At 39.2% G+C, this 25663-nt stretch overlaps 2 protein-coding genes across 2 annotated transcripts in view; both read right to left on the bottom strand.

The window, feature by feature from the left end:
- Positions 1–25663, bottom strand: part of PRRG1 (proline rich and Gla domain 1) — a 143870-nt gene that overhangs the window by 81373 nt on the left and 36834 nt on the right. The window contains 1 exon segment of the mRNA NM_001105640.1: positions 11027–11079. Coding sequence (NP_001099110.1) covers positions 11027–11036 — 10 coding nt within the window. The 5' untranslated portion in view covers positions 11037–11079.
- LOC132344338 (transcription factor E2F6-like) overlaps positions 1–25663 on the bottom strand; it is an 81337-nt gene that overhangs the window by 18840 nt on the left and 36834 nt on the right. The window contains exon 2 of the mRNA XM_059883817.1: positions 11027–11079. The gene's annotated coding sequence lies outside the window, so the exon portion shown is untranslated. The remainder of the gene's footprint in view (positions 1–11026; positions 11080–25663) is intronic.

Here is a 25663-nt window from a genome sequence, read left to right as displayed (position 1 = left end):
ATTACAGATGTTAATTGGCTGGCGGGCTGCTAGACTATAAGCTCATGAGGGCAGATGTTGTGCCCATCTTGTTCAGTACTGTATTCCCAGTGTTGGGCACACAGTTGCTACTCAATAAATTTTGATTGAATGAAAAAAACAAAAACAAAAACAAAAACATGCTGAAAACTCCAGCGTAACTTCTCCAGCATAAGTTCCTCAGAGTGATATGAATTGTCTCCTGGGCTATAGTCCTTGTTGTTGTTCAGTTGCCCAGTCATGTCCAACTCTTTGCAACCCCATGGACTGCAGCACATCAGGCCTCCCCATCCCTCATCATCTCCCAAAGTTTGCCCAACTTCATGTACATTGCATCAGTGATGCCATCCAACCATTTCATCCTCTGTCATCCCCTTCTCCTTCTGCCCTCTATCTTTCCCAGCATCAGGGACTTTTCCAATGAGTGGGCTGGTTGCGCCAGGTGACCAAAATACTGGCGCTTCAGCTTCCTTTGTTTGGCTTCCTTAATCCTTAGTTTGGCTCAAACAAAATTCCTTTCTATTCCTATCATAGATTGGTTTACTGATCATTTCTGTTGACAACCATATACATTTGTCCCTCAGCAGCTGTGGAGGATTGATTCCAGGCTCCCCTATGGATACCAGATTCTGCAGGTGCTCAAGTCCCTTATGTGAAATGGCATGCATGCTCAGTTGCTTCAGTTGTGACCAATTCTTTGCAACTTCAAGGACTGCAGCCCTCCAGGCTCCTCTGTCCATGGGATTCTCCAAGCAAGAATACTGGAGTGGGTTGCCATGACCTTCTCCAGGAGATCTTCCTGACCCAGGGATCAAACCCATGTTGCCTACATTGCAGGTTCTTTACCATGTGAGCCACCAGGGAGGCCCAGTGCAATGTAAATTATACATAAATAGTTGCAAACACAACATGAATTCTATGTGAACAGTTGAGGACATGTAGCAAATTCAGGTTTTGCTTTCTTGAACTTTCTGAAATTTTTACTTTTTCCCAGTATTTTTGATCCTTAGTGGATTGAATTCATGGTTGTGGAACCTGAGGATAACTGAAGACACAGAGCACTGACTCTAACGCTCTCCTTGAGACTCAAATTACTTCTATGAAAATCACAATGGTGTTGTTTGGCTTATCTCTAAAGATTTCCTATCCTTTATTCTGGGGCTTCCCTGCTGGTAAAGAATCCGCCTGCTAAGCAGGAGACCTGGGTTCGATCCCTGGGTTGGGAAGAGCCTCTGGAGAAGGGAAAGGCTACCCACTCCAGTATTCTGGCCTAGAGAATTCCATGGACTGTATAGTCCAGGGGGTCACAAAGAGTCGGACACAACTAAGTGACTTTCACTATGACTATCCTTCATTCTAAATCAGTGGTTTTCTATCTTGGGTGATGTTGCACCCCCAAGGAACATCTGGCGATGTCTGGATATATTTAAAAAAAAATTTTTTTAAGTATTTATTTGTCTGTGCTGAGTATCAGTTGCAGCACACAGGCACTTCCTTGTGTCATGTGAGATCTTCTGTTGCTTAGCTGCTCCGTGGCATGTGGGGGTCTTTGTTCCCCAGCTAGGGACTGAAATTTGCATTGCAAGGTGGTTTCTCAACCCTGGACCACCTGGGTAGTCCCTGGATACATTTTTGATTCTCACAATTTGGAGGAGTAGGTACAACTAGTGGGGAGAAGCCAAGGATGCTGCTTGAACATCTTACAATGCACAGGTCAGCCTCCACAACAAAGACATATCTGGTCCCAAATGTTGATAGTTACTCCTACAAATCTGGCCCAAAGAATTGAGAACAGATACTCAAACAAAAACTTGTACATCAAGGTTCACAGGAGCACTATTTCCAATTAGCCAAAGGGTGGAAACAACCCAAATGTCCACCAACTGATGAATGACTCATCAAATTGTAATACATTCATACAGTGGGATATTATTCAGCCATAAAAAAAAGAATAAGGCACTAATACAACATGGATAAATCTAAAAAAACATTATGCCAAGTGAAAAAAGCCAGACACCAAAGGGCACATATTATATTATTCCACTTATATGAAATATCCATGATAGATAAATCCATAGAGCTAGAAATCAGCCAATAAGTTGCCAGGGCCTGGCAGAGTGCAAAATAGAGACTGACTGTTTAATGGGTAGAGAAGGTCTCCCTTGGAGGTGATGGAAATGTTTTGGTACTAAAGTTACACAATATTGTGCATGTACTAAATACCACTAAATTGTACAGTTTAAAATGGTCAATTCTGGGCTTCCCTGGTGGCTCAGTGGTAAAGAATCCACATGCCAATGTGGGAGACATGGGTTCAATCCCTGATTAAGGAAGATCCCACATGCCACAGAGCAACTAAGCCTGTGTGCCACAATAGTTACTGAGCCAGTGTTCTAGAGCCCAGGAGTTGCAACTACTGAAGCCCGTGCATCCTAGAGCCCATACTCCACAAGAGAAGCTCCACAGTGAGAAGCCTGCTCACAACTAGAGAGTAGCTCCTGTTCAATACAACTAGAGAAAAGCCCACACAGCAGCAAAGCCTTAGGACAGCCAAAACTAAATAACTAAAATAACTAAAAACTAAAATTATTTTTTTAAATGAGTCAATTCTATGTTATATGAATTGTTTTGCCTATATTATGTATTTTGCCTCAAATTTTTAAAATGTCAACAGTGCTAGGGTTAAAAAGCCATTCTAAATTTATGTACCAAAGTTATTCTCTTCTTCAATAGGTAAAAGGCAGAGAGGATTGTATCAAAGACAAAAAGCATCAAGCACTATAATGAGGTTTTTTTTTTTTTTAAACGCAGCCTGAACCTCACATAGTAAGCTCATTTTTTGTTTTCTAATGGGAAAATCTTGCCAGGAAAAAAATAATGGCTGTTGCCAGCTCCAAGTAGATTTGTTTTACTGTTACAAAATTATGAAGCTAGATAAGGATTTATAATAAATTGGTGACATCATCTGAACTGCACAGGCATGAATATGCTACCATAACAGCAAGACTCTCAGATTTAATATAGGCCAGAAAATGAAACAATTGTCTTTGAATGTGTGCCTTCACTTGAACTATAAACCTGGGAGCTGTCAAATAAAATTAGGCAGTACATTATTAAACAGTCACTTTACAAGCCTTGTCAGTTTGAATGCGCATTCCCTGTTTGAAAATATGGAGCTGTATGGCTTGACTTAAAGCTTAGGATTGACCTCAACTGAGCACTAATTCAGCAGAGACTCAAAGAACTTAGAAATTTACTCTAGTAGCTATGAACCATCTTTCCTTCCATTAAGTCTTGGTAAGTGGAGGGGATATGTTTGGGTTCTTTGAAGTAAAGGAGCCAAGGGAATGATGCTGCTATGGTTTAATCAGTTTGGTTCAGTCACTCAGTCATGTCTGACCCTTTGCGACCCCCATGGACTGTAGCACGCCAGGCTTCCCTGTAAATCACCAACTCCTGGAGCTTGCTCAAACTCATGTCCATCGAGTCAGTGATGTCAACCAACCATCTCATCCTCTGTCATCCCCTTCTATTCCTGCCTTCAATCTTGCCCAGCATCAGGGTCTTTTCAAATGAGTCAGTTCTTTTTTCATCAGGTGGCCAAAGTATTGGAGCTTCAGCATCAGTCCTTCCAATGAATATTCAGGGCTGACTTCCTTTAGGATGGACTGGTTTGATCTCCTTGCAGTCCAAGGGACTCTCAAGAGTCTTCTCCAACATCACAGTTCAAAAGCATCAATTCTTCTGTGAGGGTCAGTCTCTCCCATCAGGAAGCTTCCATAAGCCTCTTATCCTTATTCATCAGAGGGCAGACAGAATGAAAACCACAATCACAGAAAACTAATCAAACTGATCACATGGACCACAGCCTTCTCTAACTCAGTGAAACTATGAGCTGTGCCATGTAGGGCCACCCAAGACGGATGGGTCATGCTGGAGAGTTCTGACAAAATGTGGTCCACTAGAGAAGGGAATGGCAAACCACTTCCATATTCTTGCCTTGAGAACTCCATGATTTAATAATAATAAACAAAAGACTGTAACTGGTAGCACCATCACTGTTTCTCTACAGCACAACCACATGTTCATGGATCCTAGGACATCAAAGGCATGTTACTATTAAGTATGGAAAATGAAGATGGAAACTGACTTTGTGGATTAAGAATTTATAGGTCTAGGGTTACCTTCTAAGCTAGGTAAAACCTATCTCCAAAGACTAAATACCAAAAGAGGAGAAATGGAAAACGTGCTGAGGCATCTTTATATTTTTATGTTAGTTCAGTTCAGTCGCTCAGTCATGTCTGACTCTTTGCAACCCCATGGACTGCAGCATGCCAGGCCTCCCTGTCCATCACCAACTCCTGAAGCTTACTCAAACTCATATCCATCGAGTTGGTGATACCATCTAACCATCTCATTCTCTGTCATCCCCTTCTCCTCCCACCTTCAATCTTTCCCAGCATCAGGATCTTTTCCAATGAGTCAGTTCTTCACATCAGGTGGCCAAGGTACTGGTGATTCAGCTTCAGCATCAGTCCTTCCAATGAATATTCAGGACTGATTTCCTTTAGGATAGACTGGTTGGATTTCCTTGCAGTACAAGGGACTCTCAAGAGTCTTCTCCAACACCACACTTCAAAAACCATCAATTGTTTAGCACTCAGCTTTCTTTATAGTCCAATTCTCACATCCATACAAGACTACTGGAAAAACCATAGCTTTGACTAGGTGGACCTTGGTTGGCAAAGTAATATCTCTGCTTTTTAGTATGCTGTCTAGGTTGGTCATAGCTTTTCTTCCAAGGAGGAAGTGTCTTTTCATTTCATAGCTGCAGTCACCATCTGCAGTGATTTTGGAGCCCCCCAAAATAAAGTCTGTCACTGTTTCCATTGTTTCCCCATCTATTTGCCATGACGTGTTAGGACTGGATGCCATGATCTTAGTTTTCTGAGTGTTGAGTTTTGAGCCAACTTTTTCACTCTCTTCTTTCACTTTCATTAAGAGGCTCTTTAGTTCTTTGCTTTCTGCCAAAAGGGTGGTGGCATCTGCATATCTGGTTACTGGTATTTCTCCCAACAATTTTGATTCCAGCTTGAGTTGGAATCAATAATTTTATGTTAATTATTCTCCAAAAATATAACCTGTATGTCTGTTATTATTCAGCAATTCCAGATATTGTTTTCTGTACAACAAAGCAAAATAAAGCTGTTTGAAGATTCATGGGTAAATATTATTCTTATTCTGTAAAAGAGGAGTAGGAACATCTTGTAGTTTGCTATTATTGAGAAGCCAAGATGAATTTCTTTCACAAGCTTTGTTATTATGGTAAAGACATGAAATTAGCCATCATAACTGCCTATTAGAGTAATAAATACCATAAATTGCTGCTATAGTACTTAAAATACACAGTAAGAGAAGTGTGTTCTGACATAGAAAAAAATCTGATGGAAAATAGGTATGACTAAAAATCAAATTCTACTCAAACTCTGTAACAAAAACAACCCTCAATTTTTTTAGCAACAAAACTCCCAAGAAATTGCTTTGTGGAGTACTGAGACCTTTGTCATTTTATCATGAATGTACCAGTTATTCAGTGGCTAGGGGGTGGGGGAAGAGGATGAAAGGGTAGATAAAGTTTTAACGTCTATCTGAAGATGACTACAGATACTCCTGGTACATAATATCTGGTAAGCCTAAATGTGCACCTTTGTAAAATTCTCATATTTTCTTTGTGAAAATGTTAATTCTCTACTAGAATCTTACACATAATTTAATTTATACATGCTGTTCTTTTTTTGTAACAGCATCTTTCCTTGTTAACTACATACTGTTCTGGTGTTTCACAGTGTATTGTATTCTCTGTGTTATGAAAAATCACAGAGATAAAACCTATCAATCAAGAAGGGTGACTTTCACCATGGAAGTAGTGTCCTAGGCCCCTTACTTTGGGGACCTCCCACTGTGTGTTGTGTACAGCAAGCTTCTGAGTTGAATTTCTTGTTACTTTAACTTGGTGACTGCCAATCAGTGCTGCTGCCTTTGAGTTACCGTAGCCAGGGACCATTGCTGCTCAGAGGATTTTGATATGTGAGGCACTCCACTATGTGACACAGATGTTTTAGCTGTTACCATAAATGAGGATGAACACTGAGCCATTTCTCTTTTCCTCTCCTCCCATCCCAACACCATACTGTGAGAACATAGTTTTAAGAAAATATTTTCTTTCACACCATAAGGTAGTTCCTAGGTTTTTAATTGACTTTATACACAGCTGATGACTAGGGTGCTCAGAATACAGTTTATTGGAAGAAAATGAAAACTGCCTATGACATAAGGAGACCTAGGTTTGCCTTCTGACTCTTCATGCATAAACTGTAGACTTTAGATAAGACTTTCTCTCATGACTATGTTTTATACTACATAAAATGAAGATAATAATCCATATTTATACTACAGGGTTCTCTCACAACTCAAGTAAGATAATGGAGAAATATCTATGAGTTATGAACTCTACAGATACTTGTTAATACCAAAATAATTATATATTCATAAGAATCATAAAAACTAAACCCTACTTAAATACTAAATCTCTATATGGTAAATGGAATTTCAACGCCACATAAAATGGACACTGCTGATGGTCTACTGAGAAATGATTCACACAAGTCTGTTCTCATCCCCTCCACCATTTGTAAGACTATGAATTTTTCCATATCATACAAGCAAAAGAAGGATTCCTCTAGCACATCTATAAATAATTTCTTCATCCAACATCAAAGAATACTAAAAGAAGTTGACCTCAATTTAATTTTTCATCTATACTATATGGTTTCCCAGCTGTGTTCTTTGTTTTTGTGGCTCCTTAATTAATGAGGCCAATGACATATCTTTTTGATATTTTCCTCTGCTGTCCCTTTGTATGACACATTGAGCTATGTTTGTGAGAACCTTCGCCAAAGCCAGTAAAAACTTCATTGTACACGGCCAGGAAAAAAAAAAAAAAAAAGAGCACACAGTAGCATCTTTTTTTTCCCCTCACTAACAGAGTCAGCAATTAACAAGTATAATCAGACAAACTAAAGCTTAGAGTGTCAAGGATAGATTCTTTGCGATTCAGGATGTTAAGGATGTTTTCAAAGTGCTCACACAAATAGTCAAAATGCTGTTATTACAAGCTGCCATGTGTTTGTAAAAGTAGCGTTTTTGGAAGTGCTTCTCTTATCTCATCTCCGGGTTGGAAACCTCTCCATCTTTGCAGATTGCACTAACAAGCAGTATCCTTTAGCAAGAACTCTATTAACTGCCTGACTATTTAAACAGACACTTGCTGAGGCATCTTTTAAAGCAAGCACTTACTGATAATGATTTGATGACTATTCTAAAAAGGAAGAAGGGAAACAAGGAGGAGTATGTTGCCCTGTCTCAGTGCCGCTCTCTTCACTACAGGGCCATGATGAAAACCAAGAATCATAGCATTCTCCAAATCCACTTGAAGCTTGAAAGAAAGTGAAAATCAAACCATGATTCCAGTTACTCTAGAAGGTTCTGTTGATAGTTGATGCTGGAGTTAGGACCTGGCATAGATTAGTTCTAGAACTTCGACCATTTAAAAAAAATGTATTCAGGTTTTAAAATTTTCAAAACTATCAGAGATAGGTATATTTTGTGAAGGTGGGGACAGAATCAGAATCCCTGAGGGAGTGCTGGAGAAAACACACAAAAGCTGACTCATCAAGGTTCAGGAAGATATTTTCCATCTATAATCCTTGGGGCTGCCTACCAGGGCCCAGACTGGTGTGGGGTGAGAAAGATGCCTAGAACACAAACATAAGGAAGCACTCTTTCTCTAACACACCCTAGTCCCAGTCTTCCTGCCTACAGAGGCATCTGATCAAATAACTTCATTTTAACTACTGAATGATAGAACCAATGGAGATCTACGTCTTCAACAAGGACAGCAATGAGCAGAGACCTCTGCATTCTTCCATTATACATTAGGATTTTCAACATGCTTTCATATATATTCTCACATTATGCCACCCACAACCATCTGAGGCTAACAGTGTGCTATGTTATTAATCCCACCACAGAGATGAACAGTCAAAGGCTTTGGTGTAGTCAATAAAGCCGAAGTAGATGTTTTTCTGGAAGTCTCTTGCTTTTTCGATGATGTAGCAGATGCTGGCAATTTGGTCTCTGGTTCTTCTGCCTTTTCTAAATCCAGCTTGCACATCTGGAAGTTCATGGTTCACATACTGTTGAAGCCTGGCTTGGAGCATTTTGAGCATTACTTTGTTAGTGTGTGAGATGAGTGCAATGGTGCGGTCGTTTAAACATTGTTTGGCATTGCCCTTCATTGGGATTGGAATGAAAACTGACTTTTTCCAGTCCTGTGGCCTATGCTACATTTTCCAAATTTGCTGGCATATTGAGTACAGCATTTTCACAGCATCATCTTTTAGGATTTGAAATAGCTCAACTGCAATTCCATCACCTCCACTAGCTTTGTTTGTAGTGATGTTTCCTAAGGCCCACTTGACTTTGCATTCCAGGATGTCTGGCTCTAGGTGACTGATCACACTATTGTGGTTATCTGAGTCATTAAGATGTTTTTTGTATAGTTCTTCTGTGTATTCCTGCCACCTCTTCTTAATATCTTCAGCTTCTGTTAGGTCCATACCATTTCTGTTCTTTATTGTGCCCATCTTTGCATGAAATGTTCCCTTGGTATCTCTAATTTTCTTGAAGAGATCCCTAGTTTTCCCATTCTATTGTTTTCCTCTATTTCTTTGCATTGATCACTGATGAATGCGTTTTATCTCTCCTTTCTATTCTTTGGAACTCTGCATTCAGATGGGTATATCTTTCTTTTTCTCCTTTGCTTTTAGCTTCTCTTCTTTTCTCAGCTATTTGTAAGGCCTCCTCAGACAACCATTCTCTTTCTTGGGGATGGTCTTGATTACTGTCTCCTGTACAATGTCACAAACCTCTGTCCGTAGTTCTTCAGGCACTCTATCACATCTAATCCCTTGAATCTATCTGTCACTTCTACTGTTTAAGCATAAGGGATTTGACTTAAGTCATACCTGAATGATCTAGTGGTTTTCCCTACTTTCTTCAATTTAAGTCTGAATTTTGCAATAAGGAGTTCATGATCTGAGACATGGTCAGCTCCTGGTCTTGTTTTTGCTGACTGTACCAGACCACCTTACCTGCCTCCTGAGAAATCTGTATACAGGTCAAGAAGCAACAGTTAGAACTGGACATGGAACAACACTGGTTCCAAATCGGGAAAGGAGTACATCAAGGCTGTATACTGTCACTCTGCTTATTTAACTTATATGCAGAGTACATCATGCAAAATGCTGGGCTGGATGAAACACAAGCTGGAATCAAGACTGCCAGGTGAAATATCAATAGCCTCAGATATGCAGATGACACCACCCTTATGGCAGAAAGCGAAGAAGAACTAAAGAGCCTCTTGATGAAAGTGAAAGAAGAGAGTGAAAAAGCTGGCTTAAAACTCAACATTCAGAAAACTAAGATCATGGCATCCGGTCCCATCACTTCATGGCAAATAGATGAGGAAACAATGGAAACAGTGAGAGACTTTACTTTGGGGGGCTCCAAAATCACTGCAGATGGTGATTACAGCCATGAAATGAGAATATGCTTCCTCTTTGGAAGAAAAGCTATGACCAACCCAGACAGCATACTAAAAAGCAGAGATATTACTTTGCCAACCAAAGTCCACATAGTCAAAGTTATGGTTTTTCCAGTAGTCATGTATGGATGTGAGATTTGGACTATAAAGAAAGCTGAGTGCCAAAGAATTGATGCTTTTGAACTGTGGTGTTGGAGAAGACTCTTGAGAGTCCCTTGGACTGCAAGGAGATCCAGCCAGTCTATCCTAAAGGAAACCAGTTCTGAATATTCATCGGAAGGACTGATGCTGAAGCTGAAACGCCAATATTTTGGCCACCTGATGTGAAGAACTGACTCATTGGAAAAGATCCTGATGCTGGGAAAGACTGAAGGTGGGAGGAGAAGGGGACAACAGAGGATGAGGTGGTTGGATGGCATCATCAAGTCGATGGGCATGAGTTTGAGTAAGCTCCAGGAGTTGGTGATGGACAGGGAAGCCTGGTGTGCTTCAGCACTCTGTGCTGGGGTCACAGAGTTGGACACGACTGAACAACTGAACTGAACTGAACAGAGATGAACAGACAAGTTTAGAGCAATGACAGGATTTGATCAAAACAGTAGAGGTAGAACTTGAATTCAGGACTCTGACTCTCTCTGCCAAGTACTCTTCTCATTATAATACCCAACACCAACTCTTCCTTTGAGGTCCTTTATAACATCAGATTTCATGACCTATGTTGATTAGAATTTATCATCAGGTCACTGCAGTGGCTGGTTAACAAAGAAATAACCTTAAATTTGTCTGTTGTCAACTGCCCATATAACAGCCTTATGAGAAATGAAAAATGGACAAAAAGAATTGATTTAATGGGTCTTATTTCCAGTCTTTAACACTTTACAGGCAACCAAAGCCATTTAAGTCAACCTCACAGGTGATTTTTTCCCCTATTATCATTAGTTGCATAGTTCAATCATATTGTTGTTTATGTTATTATCAATAAGGCCTTAGAAATCATTAGCAGCATGTGAGTAATTTTGCTAAGAGTTGTAAAGAAGCAAAGATTAGGGCAGGTTTATATAATATCAAGTTTGAGCCTTCTCTCCCTGTACTAAGAGATGTTCAGAAAAGAGCAGGGGTGGGGGAGTGGTGTGGGGGAGTGGTGTGGGGGAGGAAAACTCTTTCCAGTGAGCAACCTGTCTCTGCACAGCACTGCTTCAGACAAAACCTTTCTAACACTAACCAGAAACACAATTTAGTTGTCCACAAAAGAAAAAAAAACTTTGAGTTGCAAATCTAATTTCCTGTATATAGTGGATTACTGTAGAGAGAATCTAAATTATTTAAAAGTGAAGAGAGACTTACTTCTCCCCATGTTTTCCTGTGGTCTCTGGTAGATCCTTGGATGATGAGTCCCTCTGCAAAAGACAGCACACACACAGTCAGATTCAAGTTCCATTAAAACTGATGTTGTCAACATGAGCATTTCATTTCAGTGCTTTCCAATCTTTCCCCCTTATATAAATAAAGCTGATATCTAACCTCAGAAGATGGAAACACAGTATTCTGGAACACATGGGCTCCATATCAGTTGGCTATGACCTTGTTTATCTGGCATTAGTTTCTGCCCTTGCCAAATAAAAGTCATCAAAGTGGTCACATGCTTCTTTCATAGGAAAGCAGGGATATCAACAAAAAAAAGGTGGACAAAAATGCCAAAAGGCTCAATTTTAATAACAAGGCTAGTGTGTTATTAGCCTGTCTATCCCCGGTTTCTCTTCAGTGTCACTCTGTGACAAATCCAATACCCTTTACAGTGTAACATTTTCCTGAATGGTGTCAAACAGCAGTACCTCTAATCAAATTATCCCTCCGGCAAAGCAGCCCACAGAGTTACTACCAGTAAACAGCATGAATCAATAATAACTATGAGCTACTGACAACAGAAACTTTGGAGGAGAAAAATACATACTGCAAATGCAGGTATGCATGGAGGAGCAGCAATTCTGTTTCTTTAGGAAAATACACACACACAGAAGCTAATTTATACCACAATGGCTTCATTTTCTTACAGGGTTTAATCACAAAACTACCACACATTTACTGTTCACTTGTCAAATTCCCAATATGGAGCTAAGCACCAGAGAGGCACAATTCTAAGACATAATTTATCACTATGTTAAGGAATATGTAACCTGCTTAAGTCAAACATATAGAGGAGAGTAATGTCAAAACCAGGGAGCTGGAAGAGTAACCCTGGGCAACAGGAGAACCCAGCCTATGGGACTGCTAGAGAGGCAGAGCCGAGCCTACACTCCCAACCTACTCCTACACCCTACCAACAAACACAGGAGCCTAGCCTTACAACCATGATAAGCTGAGGAGCCCAGCCTTACAACCATGATAAACTGAGGAGCCCAGCCTATGGCCCGGCTCACTTGCTGGGAACAGCCTGTGGTCTTGCCCATGCAGGAAGCCCAGCTAGTAATCTTGTCCAATGAAGAAGGGTAGCTTGCGGTCCCACCCAACAAGGAAGCTCAGCAGCATGCAGCCTTGTTCAACTTCATGGCAGTGTCTGTGGCCCCACCTAATCCTGAAGCACAACCTGAAGCCATGTAAAAACACTCTGTCCTGCCTGGGGCCCTGCTTAAACATAAAATCCAGCCAGCAGTACCATTGGGTTGTGGAGTGCAGTCTGAGATCCCACACAACAAGGCGTGACTGCTGAACCAACCCATAGTCCTGCTCAATCATGGAATTGAACTGGTGGCACCACCCTACCAACAAACACAGTCTGGGACCTTACCCAACTGGAGGTGATATCAGAACTCAGATAGTGGTCCCATCTCACTGCTGAGCAAAACTGGTAGCCCCACCCAAACAGGGAGATGGTCACCTAGTAGTTCTGCTTGAACTTGGAGCCCAGCCAATAGGCCTACCCAACAGTGGAGCCCAGTCAGTGGCATTTCCCCCAACCTCAGAGCATAGGCAATGGCCTCACCCAATGAGACTCCAAGTGCAAGCCCTGCTGACTGTGGAAGCTATCAGCTGACCCACAGCTGAAAGCTATCATGAGTGGTGAAGGTCTTTCTCTACAGAAGCGAACCTGTAAAGTCTGGAGGAGGAGATTGCTTAAACAAATGAACAGACACCAATGCAAGGAATCAGGAAACAGTTAAACATGACATCACCAAAAGAAACTAAAAGTTACAACAACTGACGCTAATGAAACAGAGGTCTATAAGCTATCTGAAAAAGAATTCAGAAAAATTCTCTTAAAGAACTTTCAGTGAACTACAAGAACACATTGACAACTAAAGAAAATCAGGACAATAGCACATGAACAAAACAAAAGGTTAAAGAAGTAAACAGAAACCATAAAAAAAAAAAACAAAACAAAAAAACAGGATCTTTTGGGGGTTGATAGAAGTGTCCACTGTTTTTTTTTTTTTTTTTAACTTTTTATTTTGTATTGGGGTATAGCCAATTAACAAACAATGTTGTGATAGTTTCAATGAACAGCAAAGGAACACAGCCATACATACACATGTATCCATTCTTCCACAAACTCCCTTCCCATCCAGGCTGCCACATAACATTGAGGAGAGTTCCATATCCTATACAGTAGGTCCTGGTTGGTTATCCATTTTAAGACTAGTAATGTGTATATGTCCATCCCAAACTCCTTAACTATCCCTCCATCCTTTCCTTCCCCCCAACCATAAGTTTGTTCTCTAAGTCTGTGAGTCTCTTTCTGAAAAACAGAAATCTTAGAGCTGAGGAATACAATAACTGAAGAATTCAACAGAATAAAATGGTAATATCTAGCAATAATTACTTTAAATGTAAATGGGTTAAATTCTCCAATCAAAAACAGCATGGCTGAGTAGATAAAAAATAAGATTTCAATGATATGCTGTCTACAAGAGATTTACTTTACTTTTAAGGACACATATAAAATGAAGTGAAGGGATGGAAATAGATATTCCAAGCAAGTAGAAACCAAAAGAAAGCAGGGATAACTATACTTAGATCAGACAAGGTAGACTTTAAGCTAAATATGGTCATGAGAGACAAAAGAAGGCCATTATATAAAAAAAAAGGAGTCAATTTCATCAAGAAGATATAACAACTGTAAATGCTTATGAGCCTAATGTTAGATGCACTTAAATATATAAAGCAAGTACTACTACAAATAAAATGAGAAACAAACAGCAATACAGTAACATGTGCTGACTTTAATATCCCACTCTCAACAATGGATGCATCATCCAAATAGAGAATCAATCAGGAAACAGTGGATTTTAACTACACTACAGACTAAATAGATCAGACAGAGAGCATTCCATCCAACAGTAGCAGAATACACATTTTTCTCAAGAATAAACTTTTTCTAGGATTGATCATATGGTAGGCCAAAAAATAAGTTTCAACAAATTCAAGAAGGCAGAAATTATATCAAGCATCTTTTACAAATACAATGTTATGAAGTTAGTAATCAATAACTAGAGGAAAGCAAGAAAAAAATTAAGTACATGGAAATTAAACAACATCTTCCTGACCAACCAATGGACCAAAGAAGAGAAATCAAAAGGTAAATAAAACAAATCTTGAGACATACAAAAACTGAAATACAATACAAGAAAACCCATCAGATGCAACCAAAGTAGTTCTAAAAAGTTTATAGTGGTAAATTTATAAAAGAAAAAAGAAGATCTCAAAAGAACAACCGAACTTTAGCCATAAAGAAATTAGTAAAAGAAGAACAAACTAAGCCCAGAATTAGTAGAGGAATTAAATACTAAATATTAGAGCAGAAAGAAATAAAGAATAGGAAAGCAACAGAAAAGATTAACAAAACTAAAAGTTGGTTCATTGAACAGATGAACAAAACTGACAAATTTTTAGCTAGACCAATGAAAAAAATGAAGATCCAAATAAATAGAAATGATCATGAGACTACTATGAACAATTACCCACCAACAAATTAAACAACCTAGAAGTACTAGCATAAAAAAAAGACAAATAGACTGAAAAAACAGAATCCTGAGTCCAGAAATAAATCCAAGCATATAAAGTCAACTAATATATGACAAGGGAGCCAAAAACACTCAATGGGGAAAAAACAGTGTCTTTAACAAATGATTCTGGGAAAACTAGATATTCACATTAAAAAAATTGAAAATGGACCTCCTCCCTTACACCATGGACAAAAATTAACTTTAAATGAACTAAAGACTTAAATGTAAGACTTGAACTCATAAAAATTCCTAGAAGAAAACAAAGGGGAAAAAACAGGTAAAAAAATCACAAATTAATGAGACTACATCAATCTTAGAAGCTTCTGTATAGAAAAGAAATGATCAACAAAATGAAAAGGCAACCAAAGGAATGGGAGAGTTTATCTGCAAACCACATATCCAACAAATGGTTAATATTCAAAATATACAATGAACTTATACAACTCAACAGCAGAAAACAATCAAATTTTAAAATGGGCAATGGATCTAAATAAACATCTTTCAAAAGAAAATACACAAATGGCCAACAGGTACATGAAAAGGTGTTCAACATCACTAATCCTGAGAGAAATGCAAATCAAACCACAATGAGGGGTGGGGGAGTTGGTTCAAGAGGGAGGGGACATATGTATACTTATGGCTGATTCACGTTGTTGTATGGCAGAAGATAACGCAATATTGTAAAGCAATTATCCTCCAGTTAAAAATACATTACAAAAATACAATGGAACATCACACCTCACACCTGTTACTATGCCTACTTACAGAAAGATGAGAGAGAACAAATGCTACTGAGAATATGGAGAAAAGGGAACCCTTGGACACTGCTAATGCAAATTTAACCTCGTACAGCCACTGGAGAAAGGAGTATGAAAGTTCCTCAAGAAAATAAAAAACAGAAATAACATGTGATCCAGCAATTCCTCTTTGGGGTATATAGGTGAAGGAAAAGAAATCACTATCTTGAAGAGATTCCTGCACCACCATGTTCACTGCAGCATCATTTATAATATTTGAGACATGGAAATACCTGAATGTCTATCAACAGGTGAAGAGATAAAGAAATGCACGTGCAAGCACACACACAGGAATATTATTAGTCATAAGAAAGGGAATTCTAACATCTGTGACAACACGGACGAATCTTTGAGAGCATTAGGCTAAGTGAAATAAGGCAGACCCCAAAAAACAAATACTGTATAATCTCACTTCTGTGTAGACTCTGAAAAAAAAAAAAACTTACAAAAATAGAGAGTAGAATGGTGGTGGCAAGGGGTGGGGCAGGGGTGGTGGTAAGAATGGGTGAAGATGGTCAAAAGGTACAAACTTCCAATTTTAAGATGAGTAATTTCTGGGGACGTAATATACAGTATGATGATTACAGTTATCAATACTTACTGTATACTTGAAAAATGCTAAACAAGTAGACCTTAAAAGTTCTCAATACATCACACAAAAAATTCTAACTATGTGAGGTGATGGATCAGCTAACTAACCTTTATTGTGGCTTTCATTTCACAATATATTTATGAATCAAATCATCACATTGTACAACTTTAACTTATACAATGTTATATATCAATTATATCTCAAATAAAGCTGGGAAAGAAAGAAATTAAGTCTATATGAAATAGGGACACTCAGGGAATAAATACATGACTGAAACCTGATAACGAGTTGTACAACACTGGAAAATTATTTCTATCTCAAGTTCCTTGCAAAAGGAAGGAGCAGAATTAGATGAATGTTTCCCAAGTTGATGTCCACAGAATGTTAAAAGGTGCATTATTCAAAAACAAGGCTCTGATCAAATAAATGGAAGAAATGCTATCTTAAGGTTAAATGGGTTTATTATAAAACTTTTCAGAGCCTTAAAAATGCTAATAAGCAATGTGACAAAAGTATACTCTCTCCATGTATTTGGCTATACAATCCTTTTCATAAGCAATCAGTATTTCTTAGGAGTTCTATTCTTGTGAGCTCAGTTTGGGAACCCACAGAAGATAACTGCTAAAACCTCTTTTAGCTCTGAGATTTCATTACTATCTAACAAGGCTTTAATTGTACAGAACAAAAGTAACAGTGAATCCAGAAAGAAGTCAAGGGGGTTAATTCGCACAGTATTTTGAAGTCAAAAGGAACTTGAGAAATCATCTAATGATTTTTCCTCACTCCACCTTTTACTTAAAGCAGCAGGTCACACTCGCAAAATCTTATGCAGAACACTAATATATAAAATGGGTTAGGGCCAAAGTCTTCAGGGTGAATTGACATAGAGGGCTGTAGTCCCACTTACTGGGATTTCTCCTTGAGGGAGCCTAGAAACATCATCGGAAAGCAGAGGTTAGTGAGCCTTGACCCTTCTGATTAGCTATTCTGAGAAGGCTTTGGGGAAGAGCTGAACTCGCCTACATATTCACAGGAAGGTCCTTCACCCTTCCCGGTATCAACTCAATTTTAAATCCTCCTTAAAAGACTCCTTTAAGTCGGACACATAAAATAAGCATTATGTAGAGAGAATCACAAAACTTTTCTCACTCTAGAAAAAACCGCATGACAGTAAATACACTAAAATGCAACCCCTGTAGAGACGAGAAGCTATTCAAGTGTTAAGCCGGGGAGCCACGTGGCTACACTTGGATTTCAAGAAGTTCTGAGTGGCGGCAGTATGGAAAAGAGGAGATTTGACTGGCAAGACTTCTTGTACTTTATTTCCTGTTTGTTCTTTAATATTTAATAGTCTTTTTGCAAAGAATCAAGTCTTTCTCAGTTGTGTTCGGGGAACCACAAAAGGCTTTCAGGCCTAAGCCAGGACTTTCAAGAGGATTGGCCTCTCCAGAGGTCAACACAGTGGAGAGAACAGGTTTCAGAGGCAACTCTCTTCCAGGGGAAGATGAAACCAAGGAGGTAACCGTCAGTTGACTCACCTAGTGTTCCAGCAATAAACTTCCAAAGACCCGAATTTTGTTTTAAAGAAGACAATTTCCTGACAGAGGTATGGAGTTTACCGCCTACTGACAATAAACCCTGGATTCCCCCAGTCCCAGGTTACTACTCTGCTTCTCCTGTTGCCAGGGTTAAGCTAATTTCTTTTTTTTTCTTTTTTTAAAATTAATTTATTTTAATTGGAGGCTAATTACTTTACAGTATTGTATTGGTTTTGCCATACATCAATGCTAATATCTTAAAGTAATGACAACATACGTAAAAACAACAATAAAGCAGCTTTTAGCCAGACATTAACAAATCTAAATAAAAATCACTGTTCCATGGGTTTACCCAGCCTGGTATTAAACATTCTCAATAAGCAGGTTCCACCTTCATCAGCAGTCACCCTACATTCCAGCCAAACCGGCCTCTACTCATCCCAAAAGTATGCTTTAAACTGTTCCAATTCTATGCCTCTGCTCTTCTCTACATTATCCATACCTACTAAAATCCCATTCATCCCTCACTATTGGTAGTGAAGCCATTCCTCATTCCACGAACAGGAAGTCATCTCTTTTCCTTTGAACTAAGACAATGTGGAACTTAGGTGCTATCTTGTACAGATGTGCATACCTTACAGTGTCCATCAGACCGCACTTTTCAGAGGGTAAGTAATTTGTCTTCTACATCTGCGTCTAGGTTGTGCAGGACACCAGATCATTCCCAATGAGAGCTCTAGTGGCCAGACTTAGGGGAGGCTCTCATACCAAGTATGTTTAGGACAATCTTTTTGCCTAAGTTTTCCTTACTATATAGATCAATGAATCATACTTCAGTCACTTACATACCACCTTAGTTGATTTATTGATTTTTGCTAAATGCATTTATTGTCTTCACTTCAGATTTCCTTCAATGAAGTCATTTTTTTAAACTTCACTGTTCACTTTAGCCTTATCCTGTAAAACACTATGTGAAATCACAAATTCAATGTTTTTGCTAATGCATATAAAAATACATAACTGTTAAAGTTCAAAAACTTTTTCAAGGTTTGCTCTAGTCATTTTGTTTACTTTGTGGAACATTGTTCATTCCTATCTTCAGTCAATTAAAAAAATAATGGGGGTCTTTTACTTACCAGGTGCTGTTCTACTCTTTAAAAGGGCAGTTGTTCTCAACTGAAGGTAATTTTCTCCCCAAGAGACGTTTGACATTATCTACAGATATTTGAGAGGCTGGCGCAGTGGTAAAGAATTCACCTGCCAATGCAGGAGACACAGGTTTGATCCCTGGGTTGGGAAGATCCCCTGGAGGAGGAAATGGCGACCCACAGCAGTATTCTTGCCTGAAAAATCCCATGGACAGAGGAGCCTCATGGGCTACAGTCCTTGGGGCTGCAAAGAGTCGGACACAACTGAGCGCACACACATGAAAGATATTTTTGCTTGTTAAAACTGGGGAGGGATGCTACTAACATCTCAGGGGTAGAGGAAGCCAAGGATACTGCTAAACATTCCACAGTTTTCAGAATAGTCCCCCACAACACAGAATTATCTGATCCAAAATGTCAACAATATCCAAGTTAAGAAACCCTGCTTCAGAGAAACATGGCAAATGAAAGAAACATTATCTGCTTTTCTGGAGCTTACAGTCCAGTAACAACGTTACAGATGCTACTACTTTCTTCCTGTACGTTCAAGTAAGATTCATTAAGTCTACAGTTTTCGGGATTTCTTCTCTGTGGTATTAATTTCTTATATCAGGCAGGCATTCTGGCACTGAGCAAATTTCCAGAACTGTGGCCTCTTAAATAATGGCAGGTTTCACACATTCCTGACAAGGGTTCCACCACCAGGTCAGAGTGTGAGCTTTGCCACCATGTGTTCCAGGTTTGAGACTGCCCTGCCAATTACTAGCTATGTGGCCTTGGGCAAGGGATTTAACCTCTCCAAGCCTCCGTTTTTCCAACCATAATGCAATTATTATTGGTAGCCCTAATTTCACAGACTTTGAGGGAAGATTAAATGAGAACAGTTCAATGTAACAACAAATAAACAGTGAACAGGACCTGTGAGGAGGGTAACAAAGATTTTCATTCCCCCAAATGTCTTGGTTCAGTGTAGTTCTGGTGGCCGATCTGGTTCAATACATTCAGTTCAGTTGCTCAGTTGTGTCCAACTCTTTGCGACCCCATGGACTGCAGCACGCCAGGCCTCCCTGTCCATCACCAACTCCAGGAGTTTACTCAGACTCATGTCCATTGAGTCAGTGATGCCATCCAGCCATCTCATCCTCTGTTGTCCTCTTCTCTTGCCCCCAATCCCTTCCAGCATCAGGGTCTTTTCAAATGAGTTAGTTCTTCACATTAGGTGGCCAAAGTATTGGAGTTTCAGCTTCAACATCAGTCCTTCCAATGAATATTCAGGACTGATTTCCTTTAGGATGGACTGGCTGGATCTCCTCGCAGTCCAAGAGACTCTCAAGTGTCTTCTCCAACACCACACTTCAAAAGCATCAATTCTTCGGTGCTCAGCTTTCTTTATAGTCAAACTCTCACATCCACACATGACTACTGATAAAACCATAGCCTTGACTAGACAGATCTTTGTTGGCAAAGTAAGTATTAAGTGTAAATATTACTACTTAAGACAGAGAGTAGAATATTATATATTTAATGAGCCGAATTTTTAAAAATGTTGATTTTAAAGTTTTAGCATCAGTTGCATGTCCTATTTAAGTTTGGAATGTGTGCCCTCAGTTCTTTATGAGCTTCCTTTGCCATTTTTGCTGTCCTTAAATGTGCTTGTGCCTCTTTTCCCAAGCTTCCAGTGACAATCAGAGCCTGGAAACTCCCAATCCTGGTAGCGATTCTTCTTTCAGCAATCCTCTGAGACTCGATTATTAGTTCTGAAACACTGAAGGGTACATTTGAATTTGTAGAGAAGCACTTTGATGACGGTTTTATTTTTGAGCCACATGGCTCTCTCATGGCTGATTAGGTAGGTCCATCATTTCCCTGTCCTCTACTGTGGAGGACTCAGATACTTGCATTAATTTCTGGACATCCTGCTAAAGGCTGTGCCAGTCCTAGTCTCCTGCTCTTCCCCAAGCCCCAAAGTCCTTTCGATTTTGAAGAGTAAGTGGGCCTAAGGGCCCTGTGGCATACTCTAGAGTTGAGAGGAAATCCATTGTCTCTTCATGATGTCTCTTAAAGCCCCAACTCTCTTGAGCTGCTGAAGGGCCTTCTTTAAGAGGTGAGTTTACTCTACCGGGTTCCTCAGAGCTTCCCCTCTGCATCTTCTCCACTTCCACATCCTCCAAATAATAAAAACTCTACTGGTATATGTTATATATCTACAACAGTAAAGCCATTCCATATATATCATCTCATGAGTGCTCACAACAATAACTTTTGATAAGTGATAAAACTAACTTTCAAAGAAATTGACTTATGCATGTTCACATCATCAGTAAGGAGGAGAGTCCCAGGATTGCTGTTTTTAGTTCATCAACACATTTACATCAATTTGGTACACTTTCATACGTGCACAGCTCAAAGACTTCACAAACACACCTGCTCTAACTGGCATCCAGATTAAGATTTGGAACACACTCCACAGGATTTTAACTGAGGGGTTCCAACACCAAGTCCAGTGCTCTTTAAATCATACCTGTAAATCATACACATAGGCATTCAACATATTTTTAGTTACTGCTTCTAAATGTCAGAATTTTGCTAAGCACTGCAGAGCTGATGGTAAATAAGACAGATTTGATCCCTGCCCTAATATAGCTTAGAGTCTATAGGGGGTCATAATAATTTATTTTTAAAAAGACCATACATAAAGGAGCTTAAGGTATAGAGGAACTTTAAAAAGTTCAGCATGGCTTTGGTGTGGTAAGAAAGAGAGAAGAGGTTAGAGAAAGAAATAGTCAAATCATAGAAGGCTTCACTGCCTGAAAAAGAGTTTGGATTCTAAATGTTGTGGAACAGTGCTAAACAATGCCCCTTCTTCATAAAACAGCCTCTTCCCGAAGAGCTGGCTGAAGTCTTCAACTGCTCCAAACTTTGGGTACTTACTCCACACCATTCACTTCACTAGGCCCATTAACCTCAATGTATAAATAAAATAACTGACATAAAGTTAAGATATATATTTTAATATGTACATATTAAGTACTAATAATTATACAATTCTAAATCATGATATAAAATAATGTTAAAATGTATATGTGTATATTATAAATATTTATAAATGCTGTTCCTCCCAGTGATATACACAAAGCAGCAGCACAACCTTCTTTTCAATTCCACAAACACTATGACGATGCAAATACATATTGTGTTTCTACCCTGTGCCTAGTTGCTGGAAAGACAGCAGTAAATAAAAACGATAAAAATCCCTGCCCTCAGGAAAGTTACAACCTAGATGGGTGGAAGCCTGTGCTTGCTTACTGAAACAAGCAAAATGTATAGTATGCTAAATTGTGACAAATAGCGGTGCACAGCAAGGATACAAAAATAAGGCCTGAAAGGAGGATAGGGACTATTTAAATCTGTGTAAACAGGCAAGCATTTTTTGAATACTTGTTTTTTAGTAGTTTATCAATGTAGTTTATCAATAACTGTTGGTTGTATACCAGGGGTCAGCAAACTTTTTCTGTAAAGGGCCAAACTTTTTCTGTAAACTGTTTCTGTAAATGTTGAGCTTTGCAGGCCATATGGTCTCTGCTTAAACTATTCGACTTTGCTATTGTAGCATGAAAGCAGCCACAGAAATGAAATTGTGTGTGGCTGTGTTCTTTTTTTTAAAATATATTTATTTTAATTGGAGGCTAATTACTTTACAACATTGTATTGGTTTTGCCATACATCAACATGAATCCGCCATGGGTGTACATGTGTTCCCCATCCTGAACCCTGCTCCCACCTCTCTCCCCATCCCATCCCTCTGGGTCATCCCAGTGCACCAGCCCCGAGCATCCTGTATCATGCATCGAACCTGGATTAGTGATCTGTTTCACATATGATAATATACATGTTTCAATGCCATTCTCCCAAATCATCCCACCCTCACCCTCTCCCACAGAGTCCAAAAGACTGTTCTATACATCTGTGTCTCTTTTGCTGTCTCTCATACAGGGTTATCATTACCATCTTTCTAAATTTCATATATATGCATTAGTATACTGTATTGGTGTTTTTCTTTCTGGCTTACTTCACTCTGTATAATAGGTTCCAGTTTCATCCACTTCATTAGAACTGATTCAAATGTATTCTTTTTAATGGCAGAGTAATACTCCATTGTGTATATGTACCACAGCTTTCTTATCCATTCGTCTGCTGATGGACATCTAGGTTGCTTCCATGTCCTGGCTATTATAAACAGTGCTGCGATGAACATTGGGGTACACGTGTCTCTTTCCCTTCTGGTTTCCTCAGTGTGTATGCCCAGCAGTGGGATTCCTGGGTCATATGGCAGTTCTATTTCCAGTTTTTTAAGGAATTTCCACACTGTTCTCCATAGTGGCTGTACTAGTTTGCATTCCCACCAACAGTGTAAGAGGGTTCCCTTTTCTCCACACCCTCTCCAGCATTTATTGCTTGTAGACTTTTGGATTGCAGCCATTCTGATTGGCATGAAATGGTACCTCATTGTGGTTTTGATTTGCATTTCTCTGATAATGAGTGATGTTGAGCATCTTTTTCATGTGTTTGTTAACCATCTGTATGTCTTCTTTGGAGAAAAGTCTGTTTGGTTCTTTGGCCCATTTTTTGATTGGGTCGTTTATTTTTCTGGAATTGAGCTGCAGGAGTTGCTTCTATATTTTTGAGATTAATTCTTTGTCAGTTACTTCGTTTGCTATTATTTTCTCCCATTCTGAAGGCTGTGTTTTAATAAAACTTTATTTTTGGATAGTGAAATTAAAATTTTATATCATTTTCGTGTGTCATGAAATTTCCTTTAAAAAATTTTCAACCACTTAAAAGTGTAAAAAGCATGCGCCATATAAAACAGACACAAGCCATTATCTGCCAGTCCCAGGAGTATACTGGGAAATGGCTTACTGAATTTCCATAAATCAACAAGTCAAAAGAAATCCAAGTAAGCCCAGGATAAATATTACTGAAACATAAAGATCTAGCACTATCAATAAGAAGAGTTAGACAACTGTCTAATAACTTTTAAGTCAGAGATATTAATTTTATATGATAGTGGGACTTGTATTTCAAGTACACAATAAAATATTAAAGACAATGGTGTAACTATCTAAATAAATCATGCTCAAGCTATAGAAGTGCCTCAGTGAATGAAAAGAAGTCATCACAGATGACATCAAATAATCTAGATGCCCTGTAAATCACTTGATGAAGTCAATGGGATTTCCTAACAGAAATCATTTATTTCATCCAAAGTAATGTTTCAATTATCACTTCAAACCCAATGAAATACAAAGCTATCTATCTAGTCTTAACCTTTCCCCTAACTTCTGTCATTTCAAATGCCCCAGAGAAATCTACACTTGGATACTGTGCCACCACCTGAAACATCAGGGATCTGAAACCAACTATTTTCTCCACTATGTATATTAAGTAGCTGACCCTCTAAATTCTGTAACTGTATTATTGATATCTTTATTATCAATAATTCAACCCAAGTGTTGTGGGATGACATTTTTTTAGATACTTCAAGTTGTATTTCTCCCAAGAGTTCATTTTTTTTTCCCCTTCTTTCTTTACTTCCTTATCAACTATTTTCTCCACAAGTAGCTAAGCCACTCTGCACCCATGGCTTCAAATGTAAGATAAGCTTGGGTCAGAAAAAGAGAAAGGAAAAACTTCCAGACTTTGTCTTCCAAGGTACAGCAGAGACCACGTGACTGAAGAATGTAATGAAAACACGGGTTCCCTCTGCAACTCCATCATTCATGCCCCCATCCCAGGCTAGAAATAAATGAGCAAATAAATAAATGTTATCTGTTCTTTTTTCTAGCCTGTGCTAAGATAAGCAGCTTTCACTGAGGTGTCTGCCAACAGGTAGATGACTAAGCCACCTTGAAGCAGATCCTCCAGGCCCACTCGAGCCTTCACATGACTGCAGGCCCCAGCTGACATGTTGAAAGCAACCTTGTAAGAGAGACTGAGCTAAAACTGCCCAGCTTAGCTACTCTTGGATCAATGACACTCTGACTGTGTGAGATAATTATTAAACTGCTAAGCTTTGGGATAATTTGTTATGCAGCAGTAGATAAATAACATGGTACTTATTATTCTTTTATATAAAATATTAAAATAAAGCACACATACATCAGATCAGATCAGTTGCTCAGTCGTGTCTGACTCTTTGCGACCCCATGAATCACAGCACGCCAGGCCTCCCTGTCCATCACCAACTCCCGGAGTTCACTCAGACTCACGTCCATCGAGTCAGTGATGCCATCCAGCCATCTCGTCCTCTGTCGTCCCCTTCTCCTCTTGCCCCCAATCCCTCCCAGCATCAGAGTCTTTTCCAATGAGTCAACTCTTCGCATGAGGTGGCCAAAGTACTGGAGTTTCAGCTTCAGCATCATTCCCTCTAAAGAAATTCCAGGGCTGATCTCCTTCAGAATGGACTGGTTGGATCTCCTTGCAGTCCAAGGGACTCTCAAGAGTCTTCTCCAACACCACAGTTCAAAAGCATCAATTCTTCAGCGCTCAGCCTTCCTCACAGTCCAACTCTCACATCCATACATGACCACAGGAAAAACCATAGCCTTGACTAGACGAACCTTTGTTGGCAAAGTAATGTCTCTGCTTTTGAATATGCTGTCTAGGTTAGTCATAACTTTCCTTCCAAGGAGTAAGCGTCTTTTAATTTCATGGCTGCAGTCACCATCTGCAGTGATTTTGGAGCCCAGAAAAATAAAGTCAGCCACTGTTTCCACTGATTCCCCATCTATTTCCCATGAAGTGATGGGACCATATGCCATGATCTTTGTTTTCTGAATGTCGAGCTTTAAGCCAACTTTTTCACTCTCCACTTTCACTTTCATCAAGAGGCTTTTGAGTTCCTCT

The sequence above is a fragment of the Bos taurus genome, chromosome X (genome assembly GCF_002263795.3).
Source record: "Bos taurus isolate L1 Dominette 01449 registration number 42190680 breed Hereford chromosome X, ARS-UCD2.0, whole genome shotgun sequence".
Classification (NCBI taxonomy): Eukaryota; Metazoa; Chordata; class Mammalia; order Artiodactyla; family Bovidae; genus Bos; species Bos taurus.
Note: the sequence above shows the minus strand (reverse complement) of the source record. Positions and strands in the feature narration are given on the sequence as shown.